The sequence below is a fragment of the Nicotiana tomentosiformis genome, chromosome 8 (genome assembly GCF_000390325.3).
Source record: "Nicotiana tomentosiformis chromosome 8, ASM39032v3, whole genome shotgun sequence".
Taxonomy (NCBI): domain Eukaryota; kingdom Viridiplantae; phylum Streptophyta; class Magnoliopsida; order Solanales; family Solanaceae; genus Nicotiana; species Nicotiana tomentosiformis.
The window spans coordinates 62,036,850-62,058,112 of NC_090819.1; the positions used below are offsets into that span (position 1 = coordinate 62,036,850).

Below are 21,263 nucleotides of genomic sequence, written 5' to 3' on the forward strand. Positions count from 1 at the left end.
ATTACCCTTGGATATCGACTTTTGCGAGAAAATTACTTCGTAATAAAAGGGTCTCGATAGGTAAGATTCGTTGTAAGGGCCAAACAATCAAACGAACCATGCCCACATAGGTTGTTCGAGCCCTGGCATAAAATATGTACGCATATGTATAACTGTTTTTCACAAGAATAAAGAGAAGTACTTTCCTTGCAATTATCTTATGTCTTAGAAACATTTTCTATTTACAATTTTGTACTTTCGATCTCTTAAGGAAATGAGCTCAAGGGCCAATTATAACCAGAGTTCGGATGGTCACTCCCTCACTCGGGGACTGTCGTCCGAAAAATAAACTCATACAGATCGAACTATTAAACATCAGGGCCATAAGACCTCTAAGGCAACCCCCAAATTTTAAAGGCCACGGCCATACCCACTCGAAGACTGTTATCTTAGGCAAGCCTAAATAACTCGGGAAAGCAAGCTCACTGGTCTACACCCGAATTAAAAGGCTACGGCCATATTAACACGACTCAGAGACGTCCGAGAACCGTAACATAAAATAGGCCTTCGAAATTTTCATAACCGATTTTAAAGGCTACCCTCGGCAAACTATAATCTGAGTTACTTACTTTGGGAGAAGGTTCCCGGTAACACCGAACCTCCAAGATGACTCAAAAATAAAAATAATGTAAAGGCAGGGTTTGTTCGAACTTACACAACCTAAGCTATTTTGTGCTAAGGCATTCCGACTTTGTGAATACAAGTAATAAAGCAGAGGAAAAATTTGAAAGCCAAAAGGGAAAATAATGCCTTGTATATATTTACCCAATAATCTTTTTACAGAGGCCAGAATGGCTTAATTCAAAAATTTACAATGGCCGAAACGACCTCAAAAAAGATGCAAAAGAAAGCAAAAAATATAAAGGCCTAAGTGGCCTGGTCTTCATCGGAGGTAGCATCTTCGCCCTCGGGATCTTCCCCGCCTTCAGACTCGCTTAAACTCTCGGAATCTTCCTCATAAAAGGCCAGCTTCCGGGCCCTGGCTTCTTCTGCTTTGGCGTTCTCGATTTCAGCCAGTATATCAAAATCCTGAGCATGGACTCCCTCGAGGGCTTCCCTTGCTTTCCACCTTGCATGATCCACCATGCTCTTGGCCTGTGCCTGGATGGCCTCGACGTCAACCTTGAATTGGGACACTTTAGCATCGGCTTTGATATTGGCCATGGACACCTCAGATTTGGCCGCCTCGAGTTCATTAGCCAAATTTGCCTTATCAGAAATAGCCAAGTCCAATTGGGATTGAAGCTCCTCGATTTTCTTGACCTGCACCGAGGCCTTCTCTTTTGCAGCTCGGAGCTGGGTCTCGATCGACTCCAGTTGTGCTTGGGCAACTTCCCTTTTCGAGGCTAAGATGTCCATATTTTTCTTGAACTCCTCAGCCTCAGCTTGAATTGTATCTACCTGTGCCTGAATCTCCCTGATCTGTTCAAGCCTTTGCCGGACCTCCAGGATCAGATCGTTAGTCACTATCTTCAATTCGTCTTCACTATCATGAAGCACTCGAAATACCTGCTCGGCCATCTCGGCATGCTCATTCCGAACCGTTACTAAATCGGCCCGAAGCTTCTCACTGAGAAGCTTGTAGGTGTCACTTTTCTCAGTGAGGTCCCGAACCTCAGCCTCGTGGTGAGTTAATTCCTCCCGACATCGGAGAAAAGTCTCATGATGCAGCACCGAAGCCTGCAAGCATAAGAGAATGTGTTATGGTTATTTACAACTTTAAATTTAGAATATATGAGAAGAAAGACACACAAAGTTACCCAATTTAATGCTTCTTGGGCTTCATTGAATAGGCAGGTGGTTTCCACCTTGTCCATCACTGCCTGATCTTCTTCGGTCACCAAGTACCGAAGGTAGCTAGCGACCCCCACGGGGGCAGAGAAAACCCGGGCATCCTCCGGGATAGAGAAAGCTATTGACCGTCTTCAGTCAGGATCGGCGCTCGGGGCCGGAACCGGCTCACCAATTTTGGGCTCGAGAAAGACCCACTGGCTCCCGGCGATGGTACCTTCTTTGGCACCAGCAAGTCTCCGATCCCAGTGACATCCTCGAAGGCAGTGGACTCAAATCCGTCCAAGAAGTGGTGGATATCAGTCGCCCTTGAGGCCTCTCGTAAGAACGTGTTTTAACATACCGGCCTCGCGAATCATGGCGTCTGAAATCTGAGGGGACCCGGTAATGTCGATTGCCCCAAGCTCGTCTCTCGGAATACCATCCTCTACTCGAGAAGCGTCACCCCTAGTATCTCTCTCGACCCCCTTAACTGGGGGCGGAGTGGCCTCAACCCCTTCTGGTTCATGAGCTTCGGCTAAGACTCCCTCATCGACCTCCTCATGTCGGAACGGTCCGATTTCGGCATCCGCCAGTTCAGAGGACCCTTGCATCACAACACCTACCCGCACACGGGCCACCAACTGGGATTTCTCTTCTTCTTCTTCTTCCTTGGACTCGTCCCTTAATCGGCGGATTGAGTCCGAGGATAGAGTGTCGGTGCTTCCCTTGGGCTTGCGCGACCTCTTCTTCAGTTTCTTCTTTTTCGAGTTCGGGGAATTCGGGACCCTTTTCCTCTTCTTTTCATCACCCTGCTTTGGAGCAGGGGACTTGAGAGGCACATCCTCCTCACCGGATGGAGGCATCATGGCAACATCTTTGGGGAGACCTACAAAAGAAAATAGAACTATAAGAATTCGACTATATGAGGAGGGAATTAAACATTATTACATCAAAAGAGAAAACTTACCATGATTACGGACCTCCCATCGACCCTTCGATAATTCCATCCAAGCACGCTCGGAATATGGTTTCTGTGACACAAGGCCCTCGACCCATTCCTTGAGGTCAGGAACTACGTCCGACACCTGGGCCACAACTGCAACACCAAAAATTTCGATAAGGAAGGAGATAAGAGGTAAAACAACAAGATTGAACATTCAAGGCGAAGTACTTAGGATTCGTATTCCATTTCTCAGGAAATGGCATGCCTTCGGTAGGGATCAGGTCCAAAGTCTTTATTCGAACAAATTGGCCCATCCAACCTCGATCCCGAGCCTCGTCTATACTCGAGAACGGGGCCTTGCTGGCCCGGCGAGAAGGTTTGATCAGCCCTTCTCGATAGAGTCGGGGACTGTAGAGGCGCATAAGGTGATCGAGGGTAAAGGAACATCTCTCAATTTTGCTTACGAAAAATCGGAGGAGAATCACTATTCTCCCGAAGGAGGGGTGGATCTGGCCAAGAGTCACATCATACCTCTAACAAAAGGCAATGATGATGGGGTCTAAGGGACCCAACGTGAAGGGATAAGTGTAAACACTTAGAAAATCCTCCACGTAGGTAGTGATCGATTCCTCGGGCGAAGGAACCACCACATGCTTATTGACCCAGTTGCATTCCACCTTAACCTTGGTGAGGAGGCCATCGATGATTGTGCATATGTACCTCGAGACCGGCTCACATCGGCCCGGTACCGAGGAGGTCTTTTCAACCTTAAAATCGGCAACAGTAGGGCACCCTACTGGAATGAATTCCTCAGGGTGAGGTTCCGCCGCAGTCCCGCCATCGGCGGGTGGTGATGAAGAAGCGGCCTCCTTTTGCAGTACAATCTTAGAAGTTTTCGTCATTGAAAAACAAAAGAAAAGAGAATTAATATGGTATGCGGTCTGATGAAAGTTTAAGGAATTTGGGTGCAAGAGTTGCAAAGCAAAGGGATTTTTGAATAAGAAACAAGAATAAGAGGAGTTTTGAACGTAAAGTTTGAATGAGGAAAAGCTAGGGTACTTATAGCTTGCTGGTGACGGCTCAGAACCGGTAGTGGCCGACCAGCGACTGACAGACATTTAATGCCTTGATAACTGGACCGACGGGACGTTTCGATATCCATTTATCGCTTACGTCATAGTCAGGTTCGTCACTTACATCATGGCCCATCGAGACAGGATTTGGAAGTTCAATATCGTTTCTCGTCATCTTCTCTCCGAGAAAACGAGAGGACTATCTGTATACGATCAAAACCGGGCTCGCCCCTTATGTGACCAATCGAGACTGGAATATGATTAGTTAGGGTTCGATCGCGAATTATATCAAACCAAGGTAAGGTCCGACCCTGGGACCAGGCAAAATCGAGACCGGGCGAGATCGGGGAAAATTTGCCAAGCTGGATAACAGAAAGACGAAGTATCCGCGATCAATTGTAAATCATAGCAAAAATCTCGACGTGTCTCAAGAAGGGGACGAATAATTAGCAAATCATAAGATTTTTACCTTATATAAAATTGTACCAAAAGTAAAACTCATAAGATTTTTACCTTATATAAAATTGTACCAAAAGTAGAACACCTCTACTATATAAAGGGGTCAGGATCATTTGTAAAAGACATGATATCAGCACAACATAAATCAATATACTGACACTTTCTAGCTTTTATTATCTTGTTACTCTATTAGCCTATTCATACTTCAGTTGAAACATCTTTGGTTCAAAGGTGGTCAAACTCAAGGATTAAGGCAATTCGATACATGTGATTTGCATTTGTTCTTCTATTCTCAATTTCAATATTAATCTGACTTCTTAATTTGTGTCAAATTATATCATATATTTTTAAAATCGCGTATAAATTCAATTGATATCCGTTTTTTTAAGGTAAATGGTAAGGCATCATTCCAAATTTGCAATTAACACAAATGTTGAGTGAAACACCAAACGGTGGTGCGTCGTCAAGAATTGATTTCCCTTTTTGTATACCTATAAACGAATCAAGGTCAGAGAAATGGTCACAAAGCTCACTGTAGAACAGTGGTTCGCCGGATTCTGTGCAGGTCTGCCGGAAAAGTACACTGGCCGCCGGAAAATGCTACAACAACACTAAATTAGTAATAAAACTAAAATAACGATAACCATAGTCCGAAACAGCAGTAATGAACCGAAACAGTGGCAAAGATATAAGGCTCGCGGAACGATAGCAAGTCACCGGGAAATCTAATGAGAGCAGACACCGACCAACAGAATCACATAGACAATAACAATAAAATGTAGGAAAATATAGAAATCCAGTCAGCCCTGAAGATATTGTCGTAGCGATAATAAGCCGCCGAAAGAAAATCACTAACAGAGGTCGCCGAAAAAATGTTTTCCCGATGACAGCACACTCAAACAGAGCCACATCAAGCTGAGGCAGCATCGAAAACTCAAGACGCTGCTTCAAACGGCGAGTCGCCGGAGCAGCGGTCAAAACGACTGCACGAGTGCGGTCGGAGAACCTAAATCCGGCCAGATCTAAAGAGATCTGGATTTTATTTGAAACAAAAATGACGAAGCAGTAGATTTTCGATAAAGGAAATTCCGGTCAGATCTGTTATCCGGTGGGATTCATACAGGGGCGGACGGAGCAGAGGTGGTCGCCGCCTGGCCGGTCATCACCTCCGGCGACGGCGACAGAAATGGAGGGAAAGAGAGAGAAGCCGGCTGATGGGAGAGAGGGTGAGAGAGTCTCCTCAAAATGGGGGGAAGATGATGGGGAGAGTCTCAAAACCTTGAGGGAGTGCGGCTCTCTCTCTTGAAAGAGAGATGATATATGAAGTTAGGGGTCGTTTGCGGTTAAAAAAAAGTTATTCATGTATTAAAATTAGGATAACTTTACACATTATTTGATTAAAAGAAGGGAAAAAAATATTTTTCACAGAGAAAATAGAATAAGTTATACAATATTTAGTTATTTTTTTTTCTTTTCCATATAAAATGTATCATTGCTAGTACAATATTTGGTTCATGTTTTTCTTTTCCGCATAACTAATACATGTATAAGTTATGAGGAAATTTATATATTATTTATGCAGGGTAGAAGGTGGAATAACTTATACATGTATTAGTAATACTTGTATTAAAACACAAAATGATAAGAATACCCTTTATTCAAACTTGTATTTTTTTTATTTAAAAATATATATTTAAACCATACAAACAATTTTAATAAAATAAAGTAAGCTAATAATAAATAACACTCAAATTACATTTATATTACTAATCCTTATATAACTACCGCATAACTAATCAATGCATAACTAATCCCAACATAGCTCAACCTTGCATAACTTATCCCTGCATAACTAATACATGCATAACTAATCCCTGCATTACTTATTCCTGCATAATTAATACATACATAACTAATACATGCATAACTAATACATGTATAACTAATACCTGCATAACTATAACCGGCAACCAAACGACCCCTTAGGGTTTCCAACACACCCTTAAAAAAATCTGATCCCCCTCTATTAAAAGCACCCATTTTTATTATATAGTGCAAATAGGCCCATCCCTTTACCTATTGGATGAGAAACATCATCATTATTAGTTTTTTAGTTATTACCCAATTTATAAAATTGTGATTAGTCATGTGAGAGGTCAAGTCAAATGTCTAGTCATATCACATATCGTGTCGTGTCATATGTCATATCGCATCACTTGCGTTATCACATCGGACATTGATGGGACATTAGGTTTAACTGGACTCGATCCGTATTTTTGAATTAAATTCTATCGGCTTCCAAGTAATTAACAGATTGTGTTGTAAGAATTGAAAATGATTATTTAAGACTTGTAATATTTATTGAAAATGTAACTACTACAATTGTATCGTAGTAATTATTTTTTTTGAAAAGATAATAAATTGATAAAATATCATAGTATTTGAAAAATAGGACAATTATTAATGAATTTTTTAAAATTTATAAAAATGCACAAAAATGGTAGTATTTAACCAATTATAATAAAATGATAAAAATTCTCATATTTTGTAAAAAATAGAAATAATTATCAATAAATTGCATTATAGTTAAAAATATGCAAAATATTATATTTTATCATTTTTAGAAAAGGAAACCTACATAATTTATTTTTTAAGTACGGATGGTCAAAATTGACTGTCAACATACCTCGATACATTTTTTCATCAATAATCTTACCGTTTCTATCTTCATCATGGGTGATTGATGGACTCGTGAGAGTCCATATGGCTTTGGCATTGGACATGCCAAATTTTTTTATGAGCTCTTTTGTGTACTTTGTTTAGCTAATAAAGATCCCTTTCTGTGATTGCTTGATTTGTAGCCCAAGGAAGAATGTTAATTCTCTCATCATGCTCATTTAAAATTCCCCTTTCATGATGTTTGAAAAATCCTTGCATAATTCTGAGTTAGTACTTCCAAAGATAATATCATCAACGTAAATTTGTACAATTAAATTGCCTTCTATTGAGCGCTTAATGAAGAGATTAGTGTCAATATTACCTCGATCAAACCCATGTTTGACTAGAAATGAACTTAGCCTTCCATACCATGCTCTAAGGGCTTGCTTTATCCCATATAGAGCTTTGGATAACTTGTAGATATGATTTGGAAAGGATTCATTTATAAATTTTGGGGGTTGCTTAACGTACACTTGTAAGCAGCATAGGCTAATAGTATACGAATTGACTCTAACATGGAAACAAGAGCGAAAGTTTCCTCATAGTTAATTCCCTCTTGTTGCGAGTATCCTTGACCAACCAGCCTAGCTTTATTTCGTATCAATTGGCCAGACTCGTTTAACTTGTTCTTGTAAACCCACTTTATTCCAAATTAGGGGGTTTAGGGATAAGCTTCCATACCTTATTTTTCTCGAATTGATCAAGTTCCTCTTGCATTGCATTTATCCAACTATTATCTCCAAGATCCCCATGTACCTTTTTTGGCTCAAGTTGTGAGATGAGGCAATATTTGACGCCTGCTTTTGAGATCTTCTAGTTTTCATGCCTTCTTGAGGATTACCTATGATGAATTTATGTGGATATCCAGGTTCACTTTTCCATTCATTTGGGACAGCTGAGGCTGACTCCTTTTCGATAAGAATTGGTTGTTCAGATGTAAGTGATTCCTAATTTTCGATGTGACTGTCAGTCGATTGATGCTGCTGTTTAGTCGCCTCATCGTGAATGTCCTCAACTGCATGAACAAATTTTGTAACTATGGCAATTTTCTCATCATCAGGAAATTTTTCATTCCTCAAGCGAGGGTTAGCATCAACAAATACAACATGAATGGATTCTTCAATAGATAAAGTTCATTTATTAAAAACTCTATATGCTCTACTTGAGGGAGAGTATCCAAGAAAAATAGTTCATCGCTCTTTGGATCAAACTACCAAGATTGTCTTTTTCATTATTATGGATAAAGCATTTGCAACCAAATAGATGAAAATAACTGATGTTGGGTCTTTTACCTTTCCATAGCTCATATGGAGTCTTTTGGAGAATGGGTCGTATCAAACATCTGTTAATGATGTGACATGCGGTGCTTACTGCTTCTTCCTAGAAGTGGTGTGGAAGAGAGTTTTACACAATCATGGTTCTTTACATATCTTGCAAGGTTCTACTTTTGCATTTATCACTCTATTTTGTTGGGTCGATCCGGGGGATGAGAAGTTGTGAGAGATTCCTTGGTCATTGCAGAAATTTTCAAATATTCTGCTTTCAAATTTTCCTCTGTGATCACTCCATATGGAAAAGATCTCATATCCATTTTCCCGTTGTACCTTCTTGCAGAAGACTTCAAAATTATGTAATGCTTCATCTTTATGACTCAGAAAAATAACCCAGGTAAATCGAGAAAAATCATCTACTATAACAAAAGCATATTTTCTACCACCAATGCTAGCAGTTTTGGTTGGACCAAAGAGGTCTATATGCAAAAGCTGAAGAGGTTTTATAGTACAGACTATGTTTTTGACTTGAAAGAGGATCAGGTTTTTTTTCCTAATTGACATGCATCGCAAATTTGATCTTTTGAAAAATCTAGTTTTGGGAGACCAATGACCAGTTCCATTTGAAAAGTTTTTGAATAGTATGCATGCTAGCATGATCAAGTTTTCTATGCCATACCCAGGGATCATCAATCATAGAAGCTAGACAGAGTTGATTTCCCAAGCTATTAATATTACTGAGTGTATAGACATTTCTATCTCTATTCCCAGATAGAATGGTTTTACCTAGTTCGTCTTCAATAATCCAACCATGCTTTTTAAAACGAACAGCATAGTCATTATCACATAGTTGACTGATGCTGAGTAAGTTGTAACCAAGTTCATCTACCAAGTAGACTTCGTCTACATCACATGATGAGCTGAGGGGGACTCTTCCAACTCCAATTATATTTTCTTTTGATTTGTCTCCAAAGGTGACTGATCCGCCATCCAGTTTAGTGATAGTTTTGAATAGTTGTTTGTCACCAGTCATGTGTTTGGAACACGCGTTGTCAAAATACCATTTTCCTCTTCGATCCTTCTTGCGATGTTCCTACACCAATAAATTACTTATTTTTAGGTGCCCAAGCCTGCTTGGGTCCTGGTTGGTTAGTATTTTGATTATTAGCCTGATGTGAGGCCTTAGATCGCCAAACTCATTTTTTATTGTTCTTAAACCTGCAATGGTTAGATGTATGACCTAGTTTTCCACAATAAAAACAAGATGGATCATTAAAACTTTCAGAAGCCTTTTCTCTGCCATTTCTATACCTGCAATGGTTAGAGTTGTGACCACATTTGCCACAATGAATGCATGCCGAATGATTTCTTGTCCTAAATGAGTTTTTACCAAAAGTTGACTGGTTTGATTTATTGAAACTGTGACTGGTGGATTTTTGCAATCCATTTAGTTGAAGTTGAAGTTCATGAACTCCTTATTAAAGCATGTCTTTTTCAATTTCACATACTTCTAGTTTCAGTGCCTAGTCTTTCTTTTCTCTTTGAATCTTTCGAAGTTCATGTAGAACTTTCTCAATGTCTGCAAGAGCAATATCAATAAATTCTTGGAGTTTATTACATTTAGGACACATAGGCGAACATACCTCACTTGTTCCTTCATCTGCCATGAAGCCAAGCTCACCGAAATCTTCATCACTGTCTTCTTAGTTGGCATGAAACACATGTTGGCAATTTCCTCATGATCAGATTCTTCTTCATCGCTCCATGCTCCAAATAATTTCTTCTTTTGATAATTTCATAGCATCTTCCGTATTTTCCACATTCATAGCATCTTCCATTATTTTTGTCATTCTCATTTCCCATTCTCCCTCTTTTGAAATTTGGTTTGCCTCCTCTAATATTTTTGTTTCTTCTCATCATGCTTGTTACAACTTTTAAAAGCATAGCTATGTTCTCATGTTGTTCTCCATCTTCTTCTTCTTCTTCTTCTTCTTCTTCTTCTTCTTCTTCTTCTTCTTCTTCTTCTTCTTCTTCTTCCGACTCAGCCACTGTTGTTTTAAATGCAATAGTTTTCTTTTTTTCTTGCTGTATTTTTTCGTCCAAATGAGTTTTCTCAAAGGAAATTAGATCACCTCTGAGTTCATCATATGATATTATGTCGAGATCCTGACATTCCAGTGCAATGAATTTGGATTGCCAAATGGTAGGTAGGCTCCTTAGTATTTTCCTGACATGTTCTCCACTTTTGATTGGTTTACCAAAGAATTTCAGGTCTCTAATAATTTTGCTGAATCGAGAGAACATTTCTTCCACTAATTCTCTATCTTTCATTTGGAATAGTTCATAGTCACCAACCGGTAGATTTATTCCTATTTCTTTGACTTTGTTTGTTCCTTCATAGGTAACTTCTAGCTTGTCCCACATTTTCTTCGCAGTTTCACAGCTTGAGATCTTTTTGTATTCTTCACCACTTATTGGATTATACAGAAGGTTCTTGGCTTTGGCATTTACCTGCACCATAGCAGATTATTCGTCAGTATATGACTTTGCATATGTTTTCATGCGCATTTTTTAGTGTGAAAAATGTTGTCCATTGAAGTAAGGTGGTCTAACTTGTGAGGTTCCTTCTTGAAATAGTGCTCCAACGACAGTGTTTGATCCCATGATATTTTCTCACTTTGCTGTTAAGCAAATGTTTTCCTCTGAGTGTGAGACCTGCTCTAATACCAGTTGAACGTACAAGAGGGGAGTGAATTGTAAAAATTCTTTTAGTCAACTAACTTGGCTAGTAGTTGACTATCGTGATTCTGCAGACAGTAGTTAGTATACCAAATAAAGGTAAAGGCAAGTAACGAAAAATGAACAGGAGAGATAGAGATTTTTATATTGGTTCGTGTACTGGTATGGTACCTACATCCAGTTCCTTGAGTCATACGGGTTCTCTTAGATCTTCAATGTCAGTTACAATGAGAGTGGTTTTCTTACGTTTACCACCAACGAGTTACAACTGATTTCTGACACAATCTTTCAATAGCTTCTTTTTCTCTTTATCTTTTGATACACTATTAAGCTTAGGAATACAGTGTTTAGTAAGAAGTAGAAAGAATGAAAATTTGGATGAAAGCTGCGTAATCTTCCACATCCTTTCTTCTCTTCTTTAATAGTGCTTGATGAAGTCCTTGATTCCTTTTTCCGAGATTTTGGAAAATCATTGATAGTGCGACTTTTCTTTTGAGGCAGTATTCTCTAAGAGTAGGATCCATGGGTAGCCTCATGAATCAAGTATGTGAAGTACAACCAGATTCATTCTTAATATGCAGAGTAGCTCCTTTATCTTCTCAATCATTTGCTCTTGAACCTTCTGCCGATTTCTCGTACTTGATTGATTTCCTTTTCTTTCTTGTATCCTTGTAAGTCTTTTGCCCGTATGACTGATTTTCTTTCCTTTCTTGTATTCCTTTGATGAACAAATTTTAATGTCATAGCCGTTGGCTCTTTGATTGCTTCTTACGCCTCCATAACTTTGATCAGTGAATCTGCACACATAGCAGATTCACATTAGTCAGATCTTTTTATTTTTAATCATCATTAAAATTCTAAACCTAACAGCTTAAACTAGCATTTCATGTATATATTGTCATTTGTGAGGTGAAACTGAAGTTCGTCATTCCTAACTCGTTGTTGCCTTTTTCCATTTGCTAGCTAGATTCTCTCTATGTTCATTAATAAATTTTTCCAATATTATATCAATCTTTTGATGCATATTTATCAATCTGTTTCTCAATACACTGATTTGGTAAAGTAATTTCCAAGAAGGAAACTTATCTGCCACGTCAAGCCCGGCTAATAACTAAAGGTGGTAGTTCCTTAATACTAATCATTAGCAAATCATCTCGATCTTCCCATACTTTTCCAAACTGATCTACATTACATATCATGAAGTTGGTATGTATGAAGGAGTCCAGAACCAAAGTGTGATTCTTTTGGACTCAAAGAACCATAGTATGTGGGGAAAAAACTGGGCACCATAAACGTGCCGTTAAGGTATAGCGCGGTGAATAACCGCGCTATACATAAAAGTTGGGCCCACCAATAATTCTTCTGGACTTAACTGACAAACCAATAATTTATAGGGGTATAGCGCGTATATTTAAGGCGCTATACATCAAATAATTGTACCCCCCGGACTGGTTTTTTCCTTATTTAAAGGGTTTCAGGATTTTGTAAAAATCCATTCAGGATCCTTCAAGTCTTCCGAAATATTTGTTCGTTAAGTTATTTTGCATTTTGTTATAATGTCTGAAGAGCAAAGAATTAGGATTTCATTATATTGGAGGGTGAGGTTGTGGTGGTGAATAACTCAGTACGCTATAGTTGTTCTCCACAATGTCATGTTAAGTTACAATTTACAATGGAGTACGATACATTGGTATCGTTACATTAGTATCGTTGTTATGTAAAACAAATGAGTGTGAGTAAACGTTTGGTGAATATTAAAGTAACCAGAAGATATTTGTATTTTGTTACTCCGCAAGGAGTTGCTTGTTATGCTGAGTTTAACATCGAAGACGATGAAACTCTGAGAGACTTTTTGAGGACTCTGGATGAATACCAGGAATTACTTGTGATAAAAATGTTGGAAATGTACGTCAAGGCTGTAGACTTTCGCAATAATGAGGTTCCGCAAAGTAGGGATATCCCTCAATCATTGGGTGGTTATTTTGGAGCAATTTTAGCCGAACAGGTTCCAGGTGAAAGAGTTTGGCCTGATCTAAACTTATCTCCACGGGAGAATGAGGAGCGAGGAAATAATTTCTCCCCAGGTTTACATAATCCATAAGCCGAGTAGTAAACTTCAATTTTTCTCTATGTTATGATGTTTATTTTTATGTATTGAATTTATATTAATACTCATATATTCCCCAGGGGATACCGACCAGATATGAATTTTACAAGTTATAAACCAACTACCAGTTAGAATATGCCTAGTTTTGATGTGTTGGATTATAGTGGTCCATCCGGGAGTCATCATCAGCAGGATAATACGCATCATGAGATATCAACACATTATGATTTGTAAGTGAAGTGATAAAGTTTATATGTAAAGTTTGGATCAATTTTAGAAACTCATTATTTTATTGGTTGTGTAGTGAAAACGAGCAACTTGAAGGTCCTGTCCTTACTCAATTGCCTGAAGACGACATGTTTAATCGAGATCTGGCATATGCACAAAGTCAGGAAGAGAATAATGATTATGAAAACAATACTGATGAGTCTGGAGATGACACACCCTTCCCCGATAAGGGTGATGATGTTGAGAATGAGAATGATGAACCTGATTTGACGAGGGAGCATGCTCCACCTCCCGTTAGACCAAGAGTGTACGAGTCCCACGTGCCGTTTCATTCAAGAGAGATTCCCTACCTTGATTATTTGCCAAGTATGTTGGATGTGGCTGCCCTTACAAGGGATCTTGACGAAATTTGGACAGCAATGTGGGATGAATCTAGAGCAACAATGTTGTCAAACATCATGTTTTTTGCTGATAAAGCGTGCCTAAGCAGGGCGGTGCGAATGTACAGCATAAAAGAGTGTCATGAGATCGTGGTTCATGATTCTTCTCCAGACGTATACAAGGTGATTTATCGTAGATGCTTTACGGGTTGTAATTGGATGCTGCGTGCGAGGAAGCTGAAAACAAATATGTGGGTTGTGGGTAAATACATTGGCACCCATAATTGTGAAATGGACACATTCAGTGGGAATAATTTTAACTTGAATGTTGACTTGAATTCTCTTGTCTTGATTCCACACATTGAAGCGTCCATAAGGTACAAGATCAAAAAGTGTATAACATCTGTCCACCAGGTATATGGATGTACCATTACCAAAAGAAAGGCATTTCTCGGGCGCAAACGTGTGATTGAAATTGTTTATGTTAACTGGGATAAGTCCTTTACCTCTCTACCCAGGTACATGACCGCATTGCAACACTTTAACCTCGGGACTGTTGTTGAATGGAAGCTTGAGCAGAGTCCGGGAATACTAGAACATATATTCAGATATGTGTTATGGGCATTTAAACTAGCCATTGATGGTTTTGTGCATTGTCGACCAGTAATATCCATAGACGTCACTCATGTCTATAGAAAGTATGATATTAAATTGTTGATCGTCGTTGCAGTAGATGCTAATGGAAGTATATTTCCCCTAGCATTTGCTATTTGTGCCAATGAAAGCTAAGAGACGTGGACATTATTTTTGAATCACTTGAAGGGGCATGTTGTCAGACAACATTTAGGTATTTGTCTAATATCTGATCGGCATGGCGGTATTTTAAGTTCTGTACAGAATTTGCGTGCATGGCAGGAACCGTATGCCTACCACCGTTACTGTGTTAGGAACTTGAAAGCCAACTTCTAGAGGGCTTATCCGAACAAGGACTTGCATGATTTAATGTGGATGACTGCAACAGATCACCAAGAGTGTAAATTCAGGAGGCGAATGGAATTGATCAGGCAGGAAGACCAAGGAGCCTATAGTTGGTTGATGCGATATGAGCTTGACAAGTGGACTTTGCATGCGGATAGTGGCAACAAATGGGGAATTCTGACTACAAATGTGTCAGAGTCTTTCAACGAGTTATTGAAGTCTGCACGTGGATTGCTTGTCACTGCCATGGTGCGGATATCATTCAAGCAGATGGCAGAGAGTTTTGTTGAAAGATCGAGAGGTGCATCGTCGTTGATGGAAAGGGGTGTTGAATTTATGCCAATACCAATGAAAAGATTTGAGAAATACAGGAAGCAAGCACAATGACATTCATTTTTACAGTATTACAACGAGCAAAATATTTTTGAAGTTCGCACTACTATTCATCACAACCGGGGAAATAATACACACACCGTCAATGAAGCCAGAAGATTATGCTCATGTGGAAAATGGTCCATCTATCACATGCCGTGCTCACATGCCATGAAGTGCTTTCAACATACAGGTTTCGCGGCAATGAGGTACGTTGATAAAGAATATAGTGTTGCTTCATACTTAAACACCTATAGTGGACAGTTGCAGCCAGTGGGTGCTGAGCATTATTGGCCGCCGGAACCATTTAAAATGGTGTGTAACAAGAAGTATGTGCGTCAACGACAAGTGCAAAAAATAACGCGTATACAAAACTAAATGGATGTTGGTGATACCGTTTATGCGCGTAAATGTGGCATATGCTCGCAAACTGGACACGACCATCGTAAATGTCCTTTAGCTGGTTTGGGTAGTGGTGGTAATTCAGCTCCCGGTGGAAGTTTATCCAATGTGCCCAATTATGAAGGATACACGTAGTGTTTTGTTTGTAGTAGTTTGTTGTAATAAGTGTATGTACATGTTCAGTTTACAAAATATATGAAATAAAATTATGTTTCCATTGGGGTTAAATCTAATTGATATTTAGCATTAATACTTAAGTACAACAATTTAACATACACCCCAAAAAAAAATAACAATTGTCATTCGCCATTATCATCATTGTCTGGCACTATTTCATTGTCACTGTCTTCATCTTCTTCGTCAACATCGTGTACGTACCCTTCAGGATCGAGGGCATCGTAATCTAGGCCCCAGTTGACACACATTTCTCGTATTTCATCGCTATAATCAATAAGACCACTTGCTTGATTTCTACAATAATATGGGACTCCTATGTTCAACGTCTGTGGTAGAAACTTATGTAGTCCCTCCCACTCGACAACTGTTGGGAAAATAGGATAATCATTTCTCTATGCAATTTCTCATTTTCTAATAAATCCCAGTATTGATTTTCCGTTCCTCTCAGGAAGTTAAGATCATCCATTGCATGATGAACATCTAGTGCCTTTTCCATCTCTAGAATATTCTTCATCAAATGCCGAATCACTTCTGGTTCATCTTTGTGTGTGTTTGTTTGGAAGGTTTGAGACAGTGCTTGTGGCAAAACAAGCCCATGCCAGCGACATAGTACTTTATAATCACATCGTTTTGAGTAAAGGGGAACCCATTGTAGTTTTTCGCCCCAAATTTGCATACCTTCAGGCTTTGTAGAATGCGTTTCGCCCTCAATAATGTGCCCTGCAATTTTGAGATCAGTGTGCATATTGATAGGCTTATTTTCCAAGGTACGCAGAACACCATACCACTTGTCATCAACCAAATAAGTATAGCAACCTAGCATATTTTTTTCAAGGTAGGAATCGATAGTGTTAAGACGTGTTCCATGGGGATCTGTTAAACTACCTTCACCCTTTTGCCTCTTTTTTGAACCACTTATTAAGTTTTAGTGGCATTTTTTAAATGGATGTTGTAATGTTTCTTCCAATGGTCTTTGAATACAGATGTCTTGGTTCAGTTTAAGAAGCTGTCTTATACCCGAAAGAATCATTATCACGCAAAGCATAGCGCACCACCAATATGAGTTATGTGTATTGTCTTGTCGACCTGTAAAAGCTGCCGTTCTGGAAAGGCTATCTTGTACCCTAAAGAATCATCATCACGCGAAACATAGCGCGCCACCAATATGCGTTATGTGTATTGTCTTGTCAACTTGAAAAAGCTGTTGTTCTGCAAAAGTTGTCTTGTACCCTAAAGAATCATTATCACGCAAAACATAGCGCGCCACCAATATGCGTTATGTGTATTGTCTTGTCGACCTGAAAAAGTTGTTGTTCTGCAAAAGCTGTCTTGTACCCTAAAGAATCATTATCACGCGAAACATAGTGCACCACCAATATGCGTTATGTGTTTTATCTTGCCTATAAAAGCCTAGCGTATTTTAGTTATTATTTGCGCTTAACCAAACAAATAGAAAAACTTTCCATAAATTGTTCATTTTTCTTGTATTAAGAAATGTCTGGACGCAATGACGTACCAAGGTGTTATTGTGGCAAACGTGCGATTTTGAAGCCATGTTGGTCAAATAGTAATGTGGGGCGCAAACACTGGATCTGTCAACAACTTGTAAGTTATTGTTTTGGAAATAATGTTTGTTAATATTTTTTATATAACATGTTAATTAATAGTGTTGTGTTATAATCCCCATTGGTAGAACGGAAATCAATATAGATTTGAAGAATGGTATGATGAACTCATTAACCAAGAATACTACAAATCATGTTTGCAGTATATTTGGAATATGACTGGTGAATACGAATTCCAGATCTTTAAACTACAACAACAACTTGCGGCAGTGAAAGAGAAACTAAAAGATGCAGAAGAAGAAAAAAATAGGTTGGAAGAGAAATTTAAGTGGTTGAATCACAGAATAATGGGTGATAGTGACTAAACAAACACATGGATGCGTTGAGTGTAGTATTTTATTTTTATATTTTACGTGTCATGTATTATCATTAATTGTACCGAAATTAAATTATGTTAAGTTGTCGTTTTTGTTTTTGTGTTGTAGTATTAAACTAATAAATAACCTGAGAAATAAAAACACATGCGCAAATAATGTAAAACATAAATAATGTTGCCATTATATACTTAATGTCATATATATATAGATAATCATAAATGTCAATGTGTCCCACAACCTGTATGCTTTAAAGCATTGGCTGGCTGTCACGATCCAAAATCCGACTAATCGTGATGGCACCTAACCAACCCGCTAGGTAAGCCACTTAACCCCAAGAACTGGTAGTACAAATCATGAGCTTCTAAGAATAGAGTTTACAAAGCGGAAATAAAATAAATACATAGTCTGTTTGAAAAGTACATAGACAGAGTTTTATAGATCTAAGGCTACCACGAACAAGAGGCAGCTACAACCGGGACGTAGGTACATCTTCAATCCAGCTCCCATCGAACACAGTAACATCAGCAACAAACATCTGCACGCAAGGTGTAGAAGTGTAGTATGAGTACAACCGACCCCATGTACTCAATAAGTAACAAATCTAACCTTAGGTTGAAAGTAGTGACGAACTAACACAAGGTCGGGTCCAATACCAATATCCCACAATAATTCATAACAGCATAATACAATAACGAAGATGTATCTCAGAAGTAAAATGCTCAGCTCGTTCACAGTTCCAGAAAAATAGTCATGCTTTTCAAGTATCTAAGTGAAAATTCAAATCTTTTACCGAAAATGCCAAAAATACGAGTAAGTTTGAAAATTATAATTTTTCCAAATATCCTTTCCACAATAAATAAGATGTTTCATTTTCTTTCCAGATAGCAAGTGTGAAATACCTCTCTATGCCCACATATCAATGTGTGTAAAAATTCATAAATGACGTGATACCGTATAGTATGAGGAAAAATGTATCTCTATGCTTGTATGTCATGTGTGCATGCCAATGCCATGTATCTCAGAGATGAATCATGTACTCACACTCTCAGAGTACTCAATCTCACTGTCTCACACTTTTCACTCATCATGCTCAACCACTCGGTACTATATATGGCCCATACGGCCCAAGGAAGATCCATCCCGGAATATATACATCACTGACCATCAGTCACTCAGTACCGAGGAAGGCCAATCCGGCCCCATGGAGAAGATCCATCTCCAGGTATATAATGCTTCGGACAAGATCCATGTCCAGGGAAGATCCATCCCTCAATATAATCAACCGCGCACACTGGGCGTGTGCAGACTTTGGATGGGCTCCTACAGCCCAAGCGCTATCATAAGTCAGATCCAGGCATAAATCAATATAGCATGATGCGGCGTGCAGCCCGATCCCATAACTGTCACTCATAATCAGGCTCTCGACCTCACCTAGTCATCAATCTCTCCTGTCTCACTCACGGGCTCATAATGTCATGAAACTAGCCCGACAACAATGATATGATGTATCAATAAATAACAACTGAGATTGAGATATGATATGAATGCATAAATATGACTGAGTACGAAATATCAATGAAATCAGTGAGATGACAGCAAGAAACGACCACTATGGGTCCCAACGGTATCGCCATAAAGCCTAAACATGATATCTAGCATGATTGACGGCTCAATTACTTTATCAAATGGTAAAAACACGGATATCAACAAAGTAGGACCACTATACAGTGCCATGGAAGCAACAGAGTCCCAATTCACATGGTGCACGCCCACACGCCCGTCACCTAGCATGTGCGTCACCTCAATACCAATCACATAACACGTATTTCGGGAATTCATACCCTCAGCACTAAGATTAGAAGAGTTATTTACCTCGAACAAGCCAATACCAATGTTGAGCAAGCCAATCAATGCTCCAAAGATACCATCCCGCGCGTTCCGACCTCAGAACGGCTCAAAACTAACCAAAAACAACTCAAATTCGTCTCCAAACGTCCCGAATCTAGCCACAAGCTGCTCAATACAATCAATATAGGCTAAAGGAATTAATTCAACAAGAAAAATATGAAATTATAGCCAAAATCTAAAACCGGCCCAAACCCGACCCCTGGGCCCACGTCTCAAAATCTGACAAAAGTCACAAAATCCGAAATCTCATTCACTCACGAGCCCAACCATACCAAATTCATCAAAATCCGACACCAATTGGTCATTCAAATCCTCAAAACTAACTCTCTAAATCCCTAGCCTCAAATCCCCAATTTACACCTCAAAAACACACCATCTAGGTGGAAAATCAGTGGGAAAACATAATTATTGAAGAAAAATGAAGACAAGGAACTTACCTCAAGAATCCCACTTGAAAAGCCTTCTCAAAATCTCTAAAATACGAGCTCAAAATGATGAAATGAAGCCAAAAATCTCAGACCCCGCTGATATAGGTTCTGCCCAGGCACTTCCGCACCTGAGGAGCCTGGGCTCGCACCTGCATTCCCGCTGGTGCGAAAAATCTGGGCGCACCTGCGAAAATAACTAACTCTGGCTGCCTTCGCTCCTGCGATGCATGGTCCGCATCTGCGCTATCGCATGTGCGGAGAAACCATCGCACCTGTGACCCCTGCTGGTCTCCACCCTTTCCACACCTGCGCTCAACCTGCCGCACTTGCGGCATCGCATCTGCGGTCCCCTCTCCGCAGGTGCGGTCACACCAGCAGCTCTCAGACTCTTGCAAGTTCTCAAATCACATTCCAAGTCCGTTAACCACCCGAAATCAACCCGAGGCCCCCTGGGACTTCAACCAAACATAACAACAAATCTTATAACATCATACGAACTTAATCAAATTTTCAAATCACCTCCAACATCATCGAAAACATGAATTACACACGGATTCAAGCCTAAGAAACTTCAAAACTTTCAAATTCTACAAATGGCGCCAAAACCTATCAAATCACGTCCGATTGACCTCAAATTTTGCACACTAGTCACATTCGACATTACGGACCTGCTCCAACTTCCAGAATCGAAATCCGACCCCGATATCAAAAAGTCCACTCCCGGTCAAACTTTCCAAATTTCAACTTTCGCCATTTCGAGTCAAATTCAACCACGGACCTCCAAATCACAATCCGGACGGGCTCCTAAGTCCAAAATCACCCAACGGAGCTAACAGAACTATCAAAATTCCAATCCGAGGTCAAATGCTAAAAAGTCAAACTTGGTCAACTCTCCCAATTTAAAGCTTCAACAATAAAATTCTTTCTTCCAATTCGATTCCGAAAAACCTGAAAGTCAAAAATGATGATTCACACAAGTCAAAATACATCATACAGAGCTACTCATGCCCTCAAACAACCGAGCGAAGTGTAAATACTCAAAATGACCGGTTGGGTCGTTATATCCTCCCCTACTTAAACATGCATCCGTCCTCGAACGTGCCAAGAGTTATTCTAAAAGCCATCAAATCGTCGTGTAACCTTACCATGCACATACCCGGGGGTGATCTCTCGTCACCCTATCCCATATAGGCCCGACAACACAGCATAACTATAGTTTCTTAATTCAACCTAGCCCATAAACCTTAGAATCCAATTTCCAACATCCGGAATTTCTATAAGATCAGAATCTCGCATTTACACACTGTATAAGTCTGAAAAATATGT

The 21,263-nt window shown here is 39.5% G+C and overlaps 1 protein-coding gene across 1 annotated transcript; it reads right to left on the reverse strand.

Moving 5' to 3' along the window:
• Nucleotides 1-906: 906 nt before the first annotated feature.
• Nucleotides 907-4,003, reverse strand: LOC117280168 (uncharacterized). Its single transcript, XM_070183552.1, has 4 exons — nt 3,868-4,003; nt 2,780-2,908; nt 2,436-2,698; nt 907-1,719 (listed from the first exon to the last, which is right to left on the reverse strand). The coding sequence occupies exons 1-4, from the start codon at nt 4,001-4,003 to the stop codon at nt 907-909; spliced, it is 1,341 nt and encodes a 446-aa protein (XP_070039653.1).
• Between the last annotated feature and the right edge of the window lie 17,260 nt (nt 4,004-21,263).